The sequence below is a fragment of the Ochlerotatus camptorhynchus genome, unplaced genomic scaffold, assembly GCF_037179485.1.
Source record: "Ochlerotatus camptorhynchus isolate MF236.1 unplaced genomic scaffold, CSIRO-AGI_Acam_v1.1 ptg000213l, whole genome shotgun sequence".
Taxonomy (NCBI): Eukaryota; Metazoa; Arthropoda; class Insecta; order Diptera; family Culicidae; genus Ochlerotatus; species Ochlerotatus camptorhynchus.
In genome coordinates, this window is record NW_027040703.1 from 5,881,366 (window position 1) to 5,900,694 (window position 19,329).

Sequence of the window (19,329 nt, forward strand, 5' to 3'; positions counted from 1 at the left end):
AGTTTCCAAATTCGATTCCGTTGGTATTTCTCATGGATCCTGGAATCCTCTTCACATTCGCCATGGCTTTTTTCAAGAGTTTTTTTTTAAATTACTCTGAAATCACATAATTGATTATTTCATAGACTTTATCACTTTAACATACATAATTGATTTGGTTATAGTCAAAACTCTCTTAGAGTTCATCTCAAAACGCACTAGGGCATTTTCTCTAAATAGGTACAATGATTCTTTCAAAGTGTTTTTATGTTACTTCATACGCGAAGTTTGCGATTTTCAGAGTTGGTTGGAAATGCTATCTAACATGAAGCTTTAGTGCGATAATTAATTAGCTAGAGAATGATCTTAGAAAAGGGTAGGTGGATAGTTCCGTTAGAGTACGGTAGTATGAAAATTGAATAGAAGTTGAAAATTAGCGAAGGGCCATTAATGCGACAGTACAAAGTCAAACGCACACCTTTTGCCTAACCCGTACGATGTACGCGGAGATTTGAAGTATGTCTTCAAATCGACAGGCAAAAGTGTGCGCCCGCCTTTGCTCATTACTGTCTGCGGCTGTGGAATAGTTCTAGCGACGTTTCATCACTACCTAAGTCCCCACGTTACCGAGAGCATTTCCAGTCGATGGTGTGTTATAATGCAATTCTTCTTTACCCAACTATTGTGTTGCTCCCTTCGCACATTTTCAACTTCTATTCAATTTTCATACTGCCGTACTCCAACGGAACTATCCACCTACCTACCTACAATGATTTTATCTCTAGAATTCACTCTAAAATCTGCTCTAAATTGATTTGGACATTTTTTTTCAAAAAATATCGTAATACATTCAATTCTCCATATCTCGGTGCTCTGTATTTCGATATGTGACCACTTATTTCTATATTTCGATGGCTTTCCCGATCCCTTCAAACGGTCTAATATGCCATTCATGCTCTATATCTCGATCTCTCCATATCGGGATGGTCCCTTCAATATCTAAATATATAGAGTTGACTATAGTTCATCAGTGACTGTATCCTGAAAATCCAGTACAAGGGTCCAAAACCATTTTGTTTTTCTCGAGGAAAGGACGAAGTATATTTTCCCGATTTGTCATAGAAATTCACGGGTTTTTCCCGGTGAGTATGAATTCCCGGATTTGTCATGGCTTTCTAGATTTCCCGATTTACTGGTCACACATGAGACAAACTTAATGATGATATGACTGCAATCCTGACACTACACCTAACTATTACCTACGGCTGAAACTCTATTAAATGTTGATCTATCGATTAATCAAAAAGAACTTTTGATGAGAGCTTCAACGAAATATGTATAATTCGAAGAGAATTTAATTCTTAACCCAAGTAGCAATTGGGGTTTTATGAGGGTTCTGCAGACTATGATTTAGACTTGTAGAATGCTTTAAAACCGTGATAAAGCTCGCAATGTTCCTTGGGAATATAGCCAAAACAATTCTTTGCAAAACTTTAAGCTAGCTTGATGATAGTTTCAAAGAATTCCTAACAGAATTTATAAGAATTTTGAAGAAACGTCGAAAAGTTTGGGAGGATATGACTAAAATGTTTAAGAATATTTCTTAAGAAACTCTGAATATTGTATCAGGACATTCTGAAGAAATTTCCAAAGGAATTCTAAGGAGAGTTTCAAGAGTATTCCAGGAGATCCGCCTCAAGAGCATTTTGCGAAGCATTTCAAAGAAATTCTGAGGAAAATTTCTATGCAAATCCAAAGGTGAAATCCAAGAAAATTTCGGGATAACACTTTTCAAAATTCTATATGTCATACCAAGAGATTTTCAGGAATATTGCAAGTGAATTGTAAAGAATACAATGGAGAGAAATTACAGCAATTTCTCGCGAATTTTTTTTAAGAATACAAAGAGTAACTGTAGAGTAAATTTAAAGAATTTTCTGAAGGGAATTCCTTAAGTGTTCTGCACACATTTTTATGTATATTTATTAAGGAGACTTTCAGTCCTGGGAGCACACAATTACAGAAAATTTCAAGGAATCGGGAAATGTGATTTATGGTAAATTTCCCGGGAATGTTTTGTGCTTGTGAGTTACAAAAAGTGGTTGTGAAGTTGTTGTATGTTTTGACATATAGAACCTTGCTTTCAGAGTGTCCAAATAAGCGATTTTATGATTAATGAGTGCTCACTCTAAGTGAACACTCACGAATGGTAAAATCGCTGATTGTGACTATCTGAAACCGAAATTCCAAAAACATTTTTTAAAGTGAAGTGAGTGGAAGCAACCCTGCTTGAGCTAAAGTACTGATCTCACTAGTGCGGGGGATTTTATTCTCACCCGGTCGCTTTAAGTCAACTGACAGTCCGTGTTCGTCTCCTCCAGGAAGGACACCCCTCCCTTTATCTGTTCCGGCGGCTCTTCTGCATACAGTGGCGGTGATGAACTTGTAATTTTAATTGTTTTGGGATCGCAGAAAGTGGGGCCTCCCTTAGCTCAGTTGGTAAAGGCGCAGCTACAAAGCAAGACCATGCTGGAGGTGGCTGGGTTCAATTCCCGGTTCAGTCTAGGAATTTTTCGGGTTGGAAAATTTCTTGACTTCCCTGGGCATAGAAGTATGATAGGACTTGCCACACAATTATACCAATGCAAAAATGGTACAGGTATCGAAAGCTCTCAATTAATAACTGTGGAAGTGCATCTAGAACACTAAGTTGAGAGCACGCAATAAGCTAATATGCGATAAGCAATAAGCTTAAAATGCGAAGAAGAAGAAGAAGAAGAAGAAGAAGAAGAAGAAGAGGGATCGCAGAAAACGATTTCTTTATATCAAGAACTTCAATATGGAACAAATATTAGAATTTCGGACTTCTTGATTTAAGATTTTCCATTATATTGGACACAAAACATACTTCATGATGAGGACTGGAGTGAAAAAAAAAATCGACATCCAAAACAAGGATCCCGGACATGGAATTACTAGTGTACACCGACGCTGTCTGATGAGAGAACTCCGAACTATTTGATTTGATATTTCTAGAACAGTCGAAGAACATAAGGGACAACCACATGGGCAAATGTGTGTGTGTGCCGAGCTTAAGTAAAATATGCTTCCAAAAAACCAGATTAAGGCAGTTAAATTACCCTCAAAGTAAAAGGATAACTATACCATTTCCACATTCATCCTCTCATAGCAGTGTAAAAACCACTCACAATTCAGCACTTTCCCCTTTCTTCTGCGAAACTGCGCATCTCAAATGTTCATCCCGAACGCTCTGCTGGTTGATCCACCCCTTTCCCAGCCACGATGACGACGACAATGATGATGCTGATGATGATGATGATGGCAGCAACCTGTAGCCATCTGTTTAGTGTGAACATGAACATGAACATATGACGGACGGCCGACCGCGGCGCCGCCGTACGAACGACGTAGATTCTTGAGAACAGCTTGTGCTCTCGGCGCATTTGGTAGATATAAACACACGATCGTGAAAGCGAGCGACGACGAAGCTGGGAAAACTGGGGGGAAAATTCGGGAGTGCAATGCGCCGCCGGCTGGTTGGTGGCAATAAGAGAAAGTCATAAAGTGGAAATTTATAGGATTACTCCTTCTTCTGTTTGCTTCCTGAATGTGTCCTACGACGATGTGTGCGCCTGTGTGTGTATGTTTACATTGTTTATTTTGATTTTGACCCAACAACAATTACACACCATCGCCGTTGATGAAAGGAGGATGGGGGGGTTGTAGAAAGGAAAATAATGAAAATAGTGGAAACAGCAAAACAACACACCACTCTGATTCTGAGAGGATGATGCACAGTTTGGTGTGGTTTAGCAGGAGCTGCTTCGGTCGGTATAGGTGAGGTATATGGGAAGTGTTCCGTGTTAATCTAAACAAAGTAATTTTCCGAAGAAAAGGGGTCGGCTTTGTGTGTGGAGACGCGCGTGCTCGAGTGCGATGACTTATGGAACTGGTTGTATTTTGGAAGATGAACTTCCGAGAAGCAGCAGGAAGATAGGAGAAAAAACAGGAGCGGAAGTCTATTTTGACTCAAGAGGCTTGAGATAATGATTGGCGCTGCGGGGTTTTAGGGAAGATTAGGTGTGAGTGGTTTGACCTTTTAACTGTTGGAATGTGTGGTCTTCTTTCCGAAGAGGCAGATATGATTTCACAACACAAAAGGGTTTGTTTTCAGCTAAAAAACGGCCAAGATTTAATGTACAATAATTTCTTTTCCTATACAGCTTTTCCTATACATTGTTGAATCAATCGCTTCCAAGTCAAATCCATCTCCGGTCTAATTAGAATCGAAACTTTCCTCGAACCGCGCAACCAATCTCACCTAGTCGAGTGGTTGTTTAGGGAAGTCTATAAATATAATTAACCGGCAGAGTAAGCATCGCCGCCATATGAAAGCAATAAATTTCCTTTTGATGATTTTCACCTCTAAAAGCAATATCTCTGTGGACGACACGGGTGCGGAAGGGGGCGTTGAGGGATTATTAGTTTACGTTCGCGTAGTTCCGGGATATGGTCTACGCTCACTGCCATCATGCTCTAGCCATAGATGAATCTGTTTTTAGTAGATTTTAATTGCCTTTTCTCGTATTTCATTTCTCCGCAGGGTCGCTGCAACTGAGTCGAGATGGTTCAGGAAATGCCCAGCAGTAGCGTTCCGGAAGAGCTGTACAACCTCACCCAGCTGGCGGAGGTATCGATTGCTGCCGGTAAATTGAGTACCGCCACCAACGCATCACCAGGAGAGCAGTACCACCATCATCATCACCATCACTACCAGGCACAGTACGGTGCAGACAAGTACTACACCTTGCAGCATGAATCAGCCGGTTATCACCCAGCCGAGTACTATCAGTACGCACTTTCTTATCACGGTTCGCTTCGGGAAGATAACGAAGACGGACGAAAAGGCTATCCAAATAGTCCATCGCCTCCGCCGATTGAACAAAAGAAAGAGCAACAACAGCAACACCTACAGTCTTGCTCAGCCACGAAGAAAAAGTGGAAGACAAACTGGGAGATCAACCGGAATCTTAAATTACAGCAAGCTCAAAGGATCAACAAGATAAGGGATGCAGATGAACGTGCCGATGACGATGACTCGTACGAAACGGGTGGCGGTCTGACGTACTACACTTCGACGATAAGAGCGGTGGAGAGTGCTACCGAGACGAGTCCGACGAGGTCGGGCAGTAGCAGCCGTGCGCTGACCGAGGAAGAACAACCTCTGAACCGAAGGAGTTCGTACGCTTCGGAAGAATCGGAGGATTCTAGTTACTCGTACTCCCATAAGGTGTTCGATCGAAAGAAGTCCCGAACGCTATCGTGGAACAGTGGAAGCAGTTACAGCTATGGTGAAGACGCTCACCGCGGCGCAGGCGGAGAACGGCTGGAGTACGGAATCGATGACCGAGAATGTCGTGAACTGAGAGAAGCCGGCGAACGTACGACGGCCAGCAGTGGCGATGAGATTGGTTCGACGGACGATGTGCACTGCTGTCCGGAGTGTGGAAAGAAGTATTCAACGTCTTCGAATCTGGCCCGGCACCGGCAGACGCATCGGTGAGTATTGTGCGTGCTAGCGGAGGAATTTTCAATCTGTGATTGCCAGAGTTTCCTAAGGGAGTTGCGAAAACAATTACACAGTTTCGGGTTTCTAGGATCTTTGCATACTCAGTTATTCGTAAAAGTGCATGCTTGAATTTTGAAAGGAGCGTACAGATTTACACGCGTAAACCATGAAATGTATCAATATCATGACTAAGACGAGAAGGAACCAAAACTTTCGAAATAAAGGGTGTCCACGATAAAATTGAATCACACATAAATATCTGTAAATTTTTAACCATGAATCCGAGTTACAAATAGGCTAAATCAGCAACGGCGCCGGTGGTTTAGTGGTAACCGTGATTACCTCTCACCCCAGCAGGCCTCGGTTCAATCCCAATTGGCGCCGTCGGGATGTTCTGAGGCATAACATCTCTGATCCTCTAAGCTTATGTGAAAATTTTATAAGTTGAGTTTTGGAAGCGTTGGGAGAAATCTTTCATTTTTGTAAATAAGAAGCGAAAATATCTAAACTTTTCTGCAATCTGCTGAAAATAACACGAAGACTTCTTCCTTTAGCGGAAATGCCTGTGTCATCAGCGAACAAAGATTTGCGGCAATCCTGAGGCAAATCAGGAAGGTCCGAAGTGAAATGGTATACAATATAACCCCACCAATGCTACCCTGAGGAACTCCAGCTCTAACAGGTAGTCGTTCAGATTTGGAATTTTGATAATTTACCTGCAGAGTTCTGTCAGTTAAATAATTTTGAACTAATTTCATAATATAGAGAGGAAAAATTAAACTTTTTCAATTTAGCAATCAAACCTTCATGCCAAACACTGTCGAATGCTTTTTCTATGTCTAGAAGAGCAACTTCAGTTGAACAACCTTCAGATTTGTTTGAACGAATTAAATTGGAAACTCTTAAGGGTTGATGAGTAGTTAAATGCCCATGGTGAAATCGGAACTGCTCATCTGCAAAAATTGAGTTTGTATTGATGTGAAGCATCATTCTATTGAAAATTATCTTTTCAAAAAGTTTACTTATTGAAGAAAGCAAACTTTTTGGACGGTAGCTAGAAGCTTCAGCTGGATTTTTATCCGGCTTCAAAATTGGAACAACTTTTGCATTTTACCATTTATCATGAAAAGTATGTTAAATGGAAACATCTGTTAATAATTTTACCAAGAAAGACAAGGTACTCTCTGGGAGTTTTTTGATGAGGATATAGAAAATTCCATCATCACCTGAAGCTTTCATATTATGAAACTTTTTAGTTATAGACCTTACTTCGTCCAAATCACCCAACAAACAATTTTAGCTGCAGCTTAGCTTATACAGGCAAAAATTAGCTGCATAAGGCAAATTTTGGCTGCATAAGCTAATCAGCAGCTAAAATTGTTTGTTGGGCAGTCCCCCAGGAATCATCAAAAATATTTTCCCGAGAGAAAATATTCAGATAATCCCGACCAACCTGATTCTCTAAAGAATTAGTAAGACTCTCAAATTGCTTAGCTAGTTTCTGAGCTTTTTCCGAATTTGTGATCAAAATTTTACCACCTTCTTTAAGCGCTGGAATCAAGGTTGCTGATCCTCGCAGCGAAGCACAATTCGTTATATATTTCTCTCGCTGTTGCTGAAGTAGTACTGCATGAGAGCGGCTCTCTTCTCGTGCGCGAGAATATATCTCCCACGAATGATGTTAAATAATTCGATTTTGCGCTTCTTCTACATTCTCTCGTCATTCGCTGAGTTACGGTTTTAGGAAAATCAGCAATCGTCACTCATCCACTTGTTTGCTACTGGACGAGTTTAGCTGGGTTCATTCAATTCGATTTCTATTCGTTTGTGGGCAATCTTCACAAAGAATGCAAGATTCCACTCGCCACGAGCGTTCACGGCGATGCGATATACTAAGCTGGACGCTTGAGTGGTTGATTGACGCTGCGCTAAAGCGAAGCATTTTTAATGATTCAGTAATCGCACTACTGTGCGTACAGATCAGGCGTATGCGCGAGAACGGTAACTTTAAGTTAGGAAAAATCTTTATACATAAAAATTAAACGGTGCTCTTATGTCATGCTGTAACTCGAAAACGGATTGAAGGATTTTCCAGATTATTTTTTTATTTTGTAGGCAGCACGTCGTTTGTCAGGTCAGCTAGTAACATGTAAATAATATTAGCATATGCTCCTACAGTTCCGGGTTCAAAACATTGGTGCAGTTGACCAAAATCCATAGCGCGTTTGACACAATTAAACATGTGGTACAAAATTGTAATCTGTAATCTTGAATGGAATGTGTTGGTTCATTGCCTAAATTGGTGATCGTGTGACACTATCGTTGAATCTTCAAGCAATCTAAAGGTAGTATGAAAAACACATTTTGATGCGTTTAGTTAAAAAAAACGTAAGCATAATCCCATGTGGTCGGAAGTGTAGAGGAGATCTTTCAACGAACTCACTATGGCAATTTCTGCTAAGCTGTGGATATCGGACAGGAGTTCTGATCAGTGAAGTCACATATACCGGTTACAGTAATTATCATATTTTATCAGCCTCGCCACGCATCAGACTTATCAGTGAATCATTTTAATTTCAGCCACAATTCAAAATCTTTCTGATTTTATTCTTTCTGTGCAATAAATGAAAAGAGCATGAGTTTCCAAGATTTTTCGAAAATATTTTCAGAAAGGGAGCTGTCAAAATCAGGTTTTTAATTGCATTACTAATCCAGGAAAAGATTGGCAATGCATCTGCAATGCTATTTTTTATTTGGATTAGAACACACTTAGAAAAAAAATAATGTAAATTTAGGTGCTCTGAGAGTGATTTATACAAACGACAATTTTGACATAACGTACTTTTCGTCGAGCAACGAACTTTTCAGTCTCGGAGCACTTAATATTACATGACATGTGTGTTAACGTCTCATCTTTTATGTCAAAGATTGGTTTCGTCACGTGTAATATTAGTTATTTCTTTGTTTGAGATGAAGGGTAAATAAATAAAATAAAATAAAATAAAATAAATAAAGCATCACAAAATAAGGAATTGAGGGTGGGTCCTGGAATTGTGAGATTCATACCTCTTGAACTAAAGTCACGAGTTCAAATCTCACAAGTTACGAATGAACCAAGAATGTTAAAGGGACTATAATTAAATATAAAAACGGTTTCTTTCAACAGGTTCTATGTCAATTTGTTGATAAAAAAAATCGATTAGCTAGATTTGTTTTTTACTCCAACCTGAGCGATCGATGTAAAATATAGTATCTTCCCGTTTTTGGTAATACATGATTTTCGTCTTTTTTACTTTTTATAAAATCCATCCTTCGCTAAATTCCTAATCTGATTTCACTAGACCATTCTTTGTGGATCCTTTCTACTTGGTATTTTATGATAAATTATCCAGGAAGTACCAGCACAAATTTGAGAAAAAACAAGCTGATGAGGTCGTACAAATCAGCGTTAGGAATTCACCTGGTTGACTCACCACCAACAGGAACAATTGGTGTGTTCAAAATTCACCTCTCTGTGTCGGCTACGAACAGCCCCTAGTTGTTTCCGATGATTCAAATAATACCAAATGGCAATTGTAATATTGGCACGATGCGTTTATTAATTTGCAATAGGCTTACCTTACCATGCAAAGATAAATTTATGGCAAATGCTGACTTTGAATATTGGGTGGCCGCAACTTTTAGGCAAACTGCCTTCTGCCGAAATTTTGCAGACAAAATTTACCGCATGATTTCAGCGCCTCTGTGGATTGACGGAGGCAGAGTATTCCGGGAGATTTTCAGACCACACGCCTTCCACAGGGGGCCCAAAATCAAATTTGCACCTTTTTATTCTGGATACCTTATGGGAAGGATGTGATCCGTTACTATTTGCAACGTACCCAGGAGCACATCAGCCCTAGTAATGTCCACTTGCACTTTCGGTTTTGCACGTTTTGCAGGTTTTGTTCCAGGTCCTTAGTCTCCTCCACAATATCTAGCCTTTGGGCCACTTTCGGGTGGCAGGCATTAAAGTGACATTTGATTTTCCCCGGATTGAACACCGATCCGCGTCTATATCGGCGAGGCAACGATATTTGCACCCAATGCCATATTTTCTTCCTTTTTAAACTTCCAATGCACGTCTTGCTCATATTGGCAACCGGTAGCACTCGCCGCGAGTATTAAACTGACTCACCGTGAACGTTTATTGAGGCCTGCACTCTTATCCGATCACACCAGTTCGTAAAGAACGATGAGAATGGAACGAGAGTGAATAGAAGGCAGCACGAATACTCTTTGCACACAGGTCACTCACAAAGACTTGCGTTAATGGCATCGTTCGGTTCGTTCAGGAATGTATGCTTTGCTTTCGTTATTCCAAACGCGTTCGGAGACGGTAAGCGCTTTTGAGTCATACGATGCGAGTATCAGTAACCTTGGCTGGAATAGGCTTTTGAGGTTTCCAAATTTTTGTGAGTTTCCAAAAGGGTTTGGAGCTCGGGTCTAATTTAGAAACATTATTTTCAAAAGTTTTGTTGCTCAGGGCAGAGAATCGCTTTTTAATTGGTTTTTGCAAATCCCGCCAGATAACTTTCATGGCAGGATCGCGTGTTCTTTGATATTGTCTCCTACGGACATTTTTTAGGACGGATCAAGAGCTGAAGGTCATCGTCTATTATAATTGAATCGAATTTAACCTCGCATATTGGTATTGAGGCAACTTTTGCTTCAACTATAGAAGTAGTCAGAGATTCAAGAGCATAATTCTATCATTTTTGGTTTGCAAAGGAATGTTTGGATCGGAGCTATATTCCATAAATGTTCGATATTGCTCCCTCAGCTCTATGGTAATTGAAAGTAGAGCTGTTGAGATTACAAATTATTTCTTGGGATATTTCAAAAGTTACTGGAAGGTGATTAGAACCGAAGTCAGCACGGGTAACCAATTGGCTACAAAGTTGACATGAATCAGTTAAGACCAAATCAATAGTTGAGGGATTTCTTGCTGAATAAAAGCATGTTGGGCTGTTTGGATATTGAATAGTGTAATAACCTGCAGAGCAATCATCAAACAAAATATTACCATTGAAATTGCTTTGAGCATTATTCCATGAGCGGTGTTTTGCATTAAAATCACCAATAATGAAGAATTTAGACCTATAAAGGGTAAGTTTCTGAAGGTCACCCTTGAGAAAATTCTTTTGCTGGCCTACGCATTGAAATGGTAAATAAGCAGCTATAAACGTAAGTTGTCCAAATTTTGTTTCAACAGAAACTCCCAAAGTCTCAAAAACTTTCAAATGAAGAAAGAATGTTGTGTTTGATACGTCTATGAACAATGATGGCAACGCCACCACAGGGTCCATCAAGACGATCATTTCTATAAATCAAATAATTTGCGTCCCTCTTAACCTTATGGTTGGGTTTAAAGAACGTTTCAGTTATAACGGCAATATCCATGTTATGAACTTTCAAAAAGTTAAATAGCTCGTCTTCATTATCTTTAAGAGATCGAGCAGTCCAATAGCGATGGTAACTTGTTTGTTTGTTTGTTTGTAAGGCTAATTTTTGGAGTTTTTAATGTCATTTTACCCGTATCATCCGTGTTCAATATTGGTGGGTCGCGAGCTTATTGAATACTTCAAAATGGGTCGCATGAGTTAAATAAATCACTTCCTTAATCTCATTTATCTCGAAAATGTTAACGACCCCCAATCGAAATGGGTTTCGGTGTAATCAATTCTAATTTGAGCTCCAATTTCACTTTTAAACTCAAAGTCGGAGAAGCGCAAAAACATCTTTAGGAATATGACAGAAATACCTGGGAATGTACTAGTGTACTCATTACCACGCTTAATCAAAACCAATGTAATAAAGTCGCTCCATTTGGTTGTTGTTGCAGATCCCTCCAAGACAAGAAAGCTCGCCGCTGTCCGCACTGTTCCAAGGTGTACGTCTCAATGCCGGCCTACTCGATGCACGTCCGCACGCACAACCAGGGCTGCCAGTGTCCCACGTGTGGGAAATGTTTCTCCCGCCCTTGGCTGCTACAAGGTCACATCCGAACGCATACAGGTAGGTCCCGCCTAAGTCGTCGTCGCCGTCATCGTCACCGTCGCGGTTCGCCAAAAGCTGACAGCCGATGACGCAAAAAAAAACTCGACACATGTGAAAACTATAAATAAACCACGAACCCTCCTGTTCCTCCCTCTCTCTTAGTAGCATATAGCAGTATAACCTATATCATTTTCCGTATTCGAAAATATCGAAAAATGAACACGACCACTCATAACTTTCGTCTATTTTCCTTTCTTTTCCTCTCCCGGCGTGGATCATCTGATTTACGTCGTCAACAGGTGAGAAACCATTCAAATGCAGCGTCTGCCAGAAGGCATTTGCCGACAAATCGAATCTCCGGGCGCACGTCCAAACCCACTCAAACACGAAGCCCCACTCGTGCTCACGCTGCGGAAAGGCCTTCGCCCTCAAGTCGTACCTCTACAAGCACGAGGATTCGTCCTGCATGAAGAACAAGCCGGGAAAACACCCGAAGCAAGGTCACACCAAGACTCGCAGGAAAGTCGAGAAGGAGCGGGCCACTGGTGGTTACGACGGTGGCTATTCGCCGGGCTACGGACACTTCCCGGCGCATCATCAGTCACCGCAACAGGCGATGAGTCCCATGGATCTGGCCCTGCAGACGGAACTTCAGATCAAGAAGGAAGCTGTGCGGGCGAAGATCCGGGAAGTACTGGAAGACAACTGCAAGAAGTCAGCCCAACTGAAGGCGGCTACCGACAATCGAATCAGTGTGATCCGGACGACGGCCAGTAGCAGTAACCATCATGATGGATACTACGCAGGACTGCAGACGGATACTCGGGAAAGCTCTCACGTAGCGGTTGAACGAAATGACAGTAGTAGAAGCAGCATCAGTAGCAGTAGTAGTTGTAGCAGCAATTACGAATATCCAAAGAATTACGCAGTCATTGCGTAACATTTTTTCTAGCCCATAGAGGCAGTCGTTTTTTGTTGGGGGTAAATAGCATTTAGAGACAACATTTTGTAGATTTTAAGAATATTTGCAACGCAATAGTATTGGTAATGTGTCAGGAAGAAGATTTGTTCGACACAAAATTTGTGAACTCAAGTGCCATAATTTAGCATTAGTTAGAAAATGTAAATACTTAAATATTCATGAACGTACATGGATTGTTTCATTGCGATTTTACAGCTGGACCAAAAATACAATATTCTCAACAAAAAGCATTTTCGAAGCGAAGATCAATTTCTAATTTTGTACAAAACCACAGTTTCAATGCTTTTTGCTTGCTAAGTGTTAGAAGATTATTTTTTTAAATTATTTCTCTGTATTTTTAAGTTTTGATTTTTGTTTATCAAAAGGACGAGAACGTTCTAGTCTTGCATTTGTTTTCTTTTATTGTATTAGTTTCGTTTCTAACCTAAGTCAGCCGTACCGCTGTATTTTAACTGTATATTTTCTGTGACGATCAAATCCGAACGAGTTATTCTAATCATTTGATTATTTTTCAGTTAAGGTTCTTTTTTTATTGTTTAGAATTTAAGTTTTTCAAGCGTACAACCACGTCTTGTGTCATAGTTTAGATATAAACGACACATACAAGTGGAGATACAAACAGTAAGCTGATTTTCATGGTGCCAAAAGTAGCCTTAGTAGTACACTCGTAGTATTGGTAGAATTTGATATGCCTTTTTGACCGAAAAAGGCCGGAACATGTGCAATAAACCGACAGAGATGCGATGATTCTTGAAACGATATAATCTTATAGGTTAGCTACACGTTGTACATTAAAGAGCTGAAAATGTAGTATTTAATAAATTGGTAGATTAGAGAAAGAGAAGACTTTTAACAATAAAGATTTTTTTGTAAAAAAAAACTGTTTTTTAACCAGAAAAAAAACTACTGCTCAGGGTTGCCATACCTACCGATTTTCGGGATACCTACCGATTCACAGACGAAGGTTCAAAACTACCGATTTTTCACTTTTCCTACCGAGAATCACAGATTTTAATAAATCTTGAAAAATGTTCAATACCTATGTTTTGTTTTCCGTGTAGTCAGTCAATTTGAATCGCGTTCGGCCTCGCCTTTTGCAACTTCAATCCAAACGGATGAGTTTTTTTTTACGCTTAATCGAATTTCTCTGTCTGTCTCCTAGCGGAGATGCTATTTTCTGTTTCTCCCTTTTTAGTTCCGTATTCCGTTCGTCCTACTCACACATACTTGTTATGATTAGACTAGAGTCGGTGTATAATGAGTCACGCCAAGAGAAAAACAGTTGAACTCGCATCACGGTTTTCGAATGATTCCCTTTCTTTTCACTTGGCAACAGAGGACTTCTACATCAACTTCAAATGACTTCTAGCTAGAAAAATAAAAATAGCGCTGTAGTAAATCATTATATCAGCGATTTTGTCAAATTATGTTATCAAACAATAGTAGAAATTCTCCTTACTCATCATTACCAAACGTATCCCATGACAATTTAATGCTCACTGCGTGTTTATGATCATTTCTTCAATTTTATTTTTTTTATTTTATTGCAATACCTTTCGTGGACCTTTCATAGCATCGTAATTTTTGTTTACTTTGCACGATAGGTAGCCGGTTTGACAGTTCAATAGGTAGACTTGGCTTCACTCTTGGCGTGAATCATTATACACCGACTCTAGATTAGACTAGCATCCATGTGTGAGGTTGAAGAACTGATGGCTCGGTTCGAAAGTCCAAAATTGCGCGTGATTTGTTTTCATCCTTCCCCCGCTCACAAAGGTTTTAAGTTTGAGGAAGCCTTCTTAAGACGGCCTACCGATAAAAGTTTTGTGAAGCTACCGATAATGAAATCTGGCCACCCTTTAAAACTATGTTTTGATGATAGGGTCTTTAGTGGAATATTAAGTGCTATTAGTAGCTTTTGGTCTTCGGGTTTGAAAGTTCACAGCCGTTAACTTTAAATGGTTATAACACCAACTTGATCGCAAGTGGTGTTTTGTGATATGAGGGACTCAGCCGTTTTTGCTTCCTGAGCAGAAAAACGTGGGATCAATCCCAGGTCCTTTCGTGTTAAGGAGACCTATAGTCACATTCTTGTGTTTTGCGAAACTTGTCGGTATCGTCGTCGGTGCCGGGTATGAATGGTTGAAACAACAACGCGATCGTAGATTGTATGATGTGATATGAGGGACTCGATGGCCTTAGAGCGACCGTTTTTGCTTACTGAGCAGAGCATCATGAGTATAATCTCAGACCTCTCTACATGCATGATTCGTTTATCGCTTTATTTGTTTATATTAGTACATGGTAATAACAATACTGGCTGTCAAGTCAACTGCGAAACGTCTCATGGGTCACTTATATTAGTTGTTCCATAGGAGCAGCATTGGTATTAGTGTGCGAATAAATAGATGCAAAATGTGATTTTAAAACTTAACATTATATTGATTCTCTTTTCTTTTCACCTCATTAATGATGAAACATCTTTAGATTTATATTGTACTGATTCAATCTTTTCAGCTTTCGCCCTGGTTGAATCTTTAAATTTGCTTTGTTTAAATTAGTTTTCAGCTCTTTGATGATGGATCTATGGATTTATGATTTTGATGATTTTTATTTCAGCTTTCGTTGAGGCAAATCCAGAAATTTAGGTTAACATGAACACATTCTCTTAATACAGCGTATCGTCTACCAAAACGAACCCAACCCTTATATTCAACATCCCAGTGATTTCTCGTGGAAGAGATGAGGATTTCTCGGCTTCGTACAACACGAATTTTCCCGTCAACATATTTCTACCCATTCCTCAATTGACATGCATTCGGACGCGGCCGACGCTGGTATTGCCTTTGAAAAGTATGAGATCACCAGTTTTTACACATGGAGGATAAGGTTGCAAATACTTCTTTCAGAAAAAAAACATTGTTTTTTTTTTAAATTATGAAATAATTAGATGTCATGATCATATTTTGAAGTGGTAGCATACAAGAAGAGGTTGCAATGAATGTGTTTGACATATTAAACCTGTTTATTTCACTTCATGAGAGTCACAATCAGCGATTTTTCACACACTCGCTCACTCACTCACTCACTCAGCGATCAGAAAATCGCTGATTGTGACTCATAGAAAGCAAAATTTACAGGTTTTATGTTTCAAACGCTTACTTTGTAACCTCTTCTTGTAAGTTACAAGTAAAACATGCCATCATACCATCTTTTGGTTTTTTTTTTATTCCGAAAAACATTATTTTAGCTGAAATGAGTATTTGCAACCTTGATTGAGGATGAATGTTAGTCCCAAGCATCTGTTGGTTCTCTGTGTAATTACAGCTGATCTGGCAGCAACAGAGTAGCGGACGCGGGTAGTCAATCATGCTCATGCTCATATTTCCTGTAAATTCTACCAAAGCCCTGACAGGTCCGTGTTGATGTCAAGCAGACCGTCTACAATTATAATTATCACGTAAAGAGAAAGGAGATACCTGCGATGGGTCGGAGAAAGTCGACGAGGAAAAACCTGTTACTGTTGGTGCAGCTCCACTTGGTTATTTGGGTGCGATCATTACTTTTTATTTATTTATACAGTAACCCCTCCATATCGTTAGGACATCAATTAATCTTATCGTTTACCAAAACGACCCCTGCTGCAATCCCAACCCTCTTACCCAATATCCCAGTAAATCATCGTGGAAGTGTAGTGTAGAGGTGTTCTCGGCTTCCATCAAAGCGAGTGTCACGTCAACACATTCCTACCCATTCCTTTTTTGACCTGTGTTCGGGCGCTGCCGGCGCTGGTATTGCCTAGTTTGAGATCACCAGTTTTTACACATTAAGGATGATTGCTAGTCCCAAGCATCGTCTATTGGTTCTCTGTGTAATTACAGCTGATCTGGCAATAACAGAGTAGCAACCGGGGGTGGTCAATCATGCTCATGCTCAAAATTCCTATAGTACGGTTAATAGGGACCGCACAATAGGAACCGGCATTAACGAATACACGGGATTAGAGCTAATTGGGGGACAAACACTTATTGTAGGGTAATTTGAAGAGATAACTTCCTGAAAAGTTATTAACAAGATAGATGGTCTCCTTATGGGACAATTTACATCCGGAATGTCAGAAGTCTGGTCCTCTGGAAGAGCCGGGACATCCGTAAAAGTCGTCAATTCATGAAACTGATCCTAGAGCTGCGTGTTTTTTTTTCAAAACTGCTCATAGACGCAGGGTGGCCAGCGAACCGGGAAAATCGGGAATACCGGGAAATAGCCGGGAATTTTAAAAATAACCGGGAAAACCTGGAAAACCCCGGAAATTCGAAGAGAAATTTTTACACCAGGATTTCAGAATAAACCATTAAAACAGAGTGATTCTTTACCAAATGAATGTCTTACTCTATTTGCTGCATAATTTTCTTCAGTTTCCCGTCTTATTGTTTTTAGAATTTAATCACTCAGCAGTATTTCATATTGATTTTTGTCGTTTCAATTTCAGATTTTAAGTGCATGGGCATTAAAAATAAATATGGAACATGCTGGACTTTCGAAACAAATATTTGTAAAAACCGAAACTGAACTATTCATTACCGGGGTTTTAATTTTTCGTTATCCAAAATGCTCATGATATGAATTCCAGAATTAACATTGAATTCTGCTCAAAATTATGATGGAATTCTTCTGAAATTAACCAGAAAACACTCCGCGTAATAATTACCATTGAATTCTTTTAGGAATTTCCTTGAAACTCCTTCTAAGAATTTGATTGGAATCCTTAGAATTGCCTTAAACCTATTCGGAGACTTTGATTCCTTTGAAATTCTTTTCCAAATTTTCTATTCAAAGCAGCAGAAATATTTTGAAATTTTATTTAAAAACCCCTTGGAGTATTTTAAAGAATTTCTTTCCAACTGTTGAATCTCTGTGATGAATTTTTCGCATTAGGGTAGAAATTATCCCCGGAACACTCTTAGAACTCTCTTTTTTTGTTGAATTCTCATAATAATTCTCTTGGATTCATCTCCTTTTGAAATTTTCTAAAATTACCTAAGAATTTAATTAGGAACTTGCATTCTTCTGCACAGAAATCCCTCCAAATTCTTTCCAACAATTTCTAAGGGTTTCATGTCAGAATAATTCTGGAATTCTGGTCAGAAATTTTCCCTTCGAAAATTATGTGGTAATGCTCCTCAATATTTGTTTGAAATTAACACTTTGAATACTTTTAATTTTTACTAAAAAATCCAGGGTTTGTCCACAAGATTCTATAGATTGTTCTGTAATTTGTTATAACCCTTAAAATGCTTCCACGTCTCAGAACCTTGACAATTATAACTCCACGACCCATATATAAGATTTTTTTTTTTTTTCAAATCTGTTATCTTGATTTTTTTTTTCAAAATCTCACATTTGAATTATTTTTGCTCCAAATCTTAAGTCGCGAAAATTGTTATTTTCCCACAAATAACCTCCAAAAATTTAATGAAGTAATGAAATTGGGTTGTTAGCGGAATGCTTAAATAAAAGCAAAAAAGGTTAGCTTCCATATAATTCTACTTAGTTAATTTTGGTATCCATGATAGATACGTATTTCGGCTACAATTTGCAGTCTTCATCAGTATCATTCCCACTAAAGAACCCCTAGGGGGTTAGATTTTGATCAATTTTTTAGTGGGAATGACACTGATGAAGACTGCGGATTGTAGTCGAAATACGTATCTGTAATGGATACCAAAGTTAATTAAGTGGAATTAAATAAAAGATAACCTTTTTTGTTGTTTTATCCGAAAATTTACAGTTGGCCGCGTTTTATAAAATGTGTACTATTTCATTTTTTGTTGAATATTAACAACCGGGAAAAAAACAGGTACCGTAAAACGGGGTAACATTGATAGTTTTTTAAAGTATATTCTAAATATTTTTTTACAGCAATGACAGTTTTTAAAATTTTATTATTTTTTATTACTGGGGATTCAAGAGTTAATTAGTTAGTAATATGTTGAATGAAAATTAAAGCATTTGCACTATTTTTTTAGTTTTGTAACCGAACTTCAGTATTTTGATTTTTGGTTACTTTGATAATGCTCGATGAATGTAGAAAAAAAATGAGTGAAACTCAAACAATTTAGTTCTTTAAATATGAAACTTTGAATGAGTATATCATCAGGAAACTTCATAAGCAATAAGAATACAACATGAATTTGTGATGGCTGCATCGGAAATACATTTCATAAGTGATGGTTTGAGTGCTTTTTCAAAAAGGCGAAAAACACGAAAATGGTTTATTAATATTTTTGTAAAATATGTAACACACACTATTTAAAAACTATATACCATATCAACGGGAATACCCTAAACTACAATTTGGAAAAAAGCACAGCGAGTAAATTTATTCTTTATATTATACTATCAAAGTTACCCGCATTATGAAAGATACCACAATTTACGGTATTTCAAAATGAAAATTCACTGGCCACCCTATAGACGTCTTATTACAATTAACTCTGAGTTTTGACTGGAATTTGGAACTGGGAACTATAGGATGGTCCACCGGATGGACGTCCGTTAAAGAGGTCGGTGATTTTTTTATCGAACGATTCAGTAATTTGTAATGAACCTTTCCGCAAAACAAATATCGTCGATGTTTTTAATTTTATTGGTTTTTCGATCAATTTGAAAAAAAGTTCTCTTTGTACTATTATATTTGCAAGTTCTACGTATTTAAAATTATGATCCAATGTGAACAACT

At 38.8% G+C, this 19,329-nt stretch overlaps 2 protein-coding genes across 3 annotated transcripts in view; one reads left to right on the plus strand and one right to left on the minus strand.

The window, feature by feature from the left end:
- Kah (Kahuli) overlaps window positions 1-13,298 on the plus strand; it is a 46,629-nt gene extending 33,331 nt beyond the window's left edge. The window contains exons 2-4 of the mRNA XM_065224670.1: window positions 4,604-5,559; window positions 11,454-11,626; window positions 11,908-13,298. Of these exons, the coding sequence (XP_065080742.1) occupies window positions 4,625-5,559; window positions 11,454-11,626; window positions 11,908-12,548 (1,749 nt within the window). The 5' untranslated portion in view covers window positions 4,604-4,624 and the 3' untranslated portion in view covers window positions 12,549-13,298. The remainder of the gene's footprint in view (window positions 1-4,603; window positions 5,560-11,453; window positions 11,627-11,907) is intronic.
- The window catches only part of LOC135703426 (coiled-coil domain-containing protein 102A), a 204,103-nt gene that overhangs the window by 65,432 nt on the left and 119,342 nt on the right, over window positions 1-19,329 (minus strand). The gene's annotated exons all lie outside the window — the stretch shown is intronic.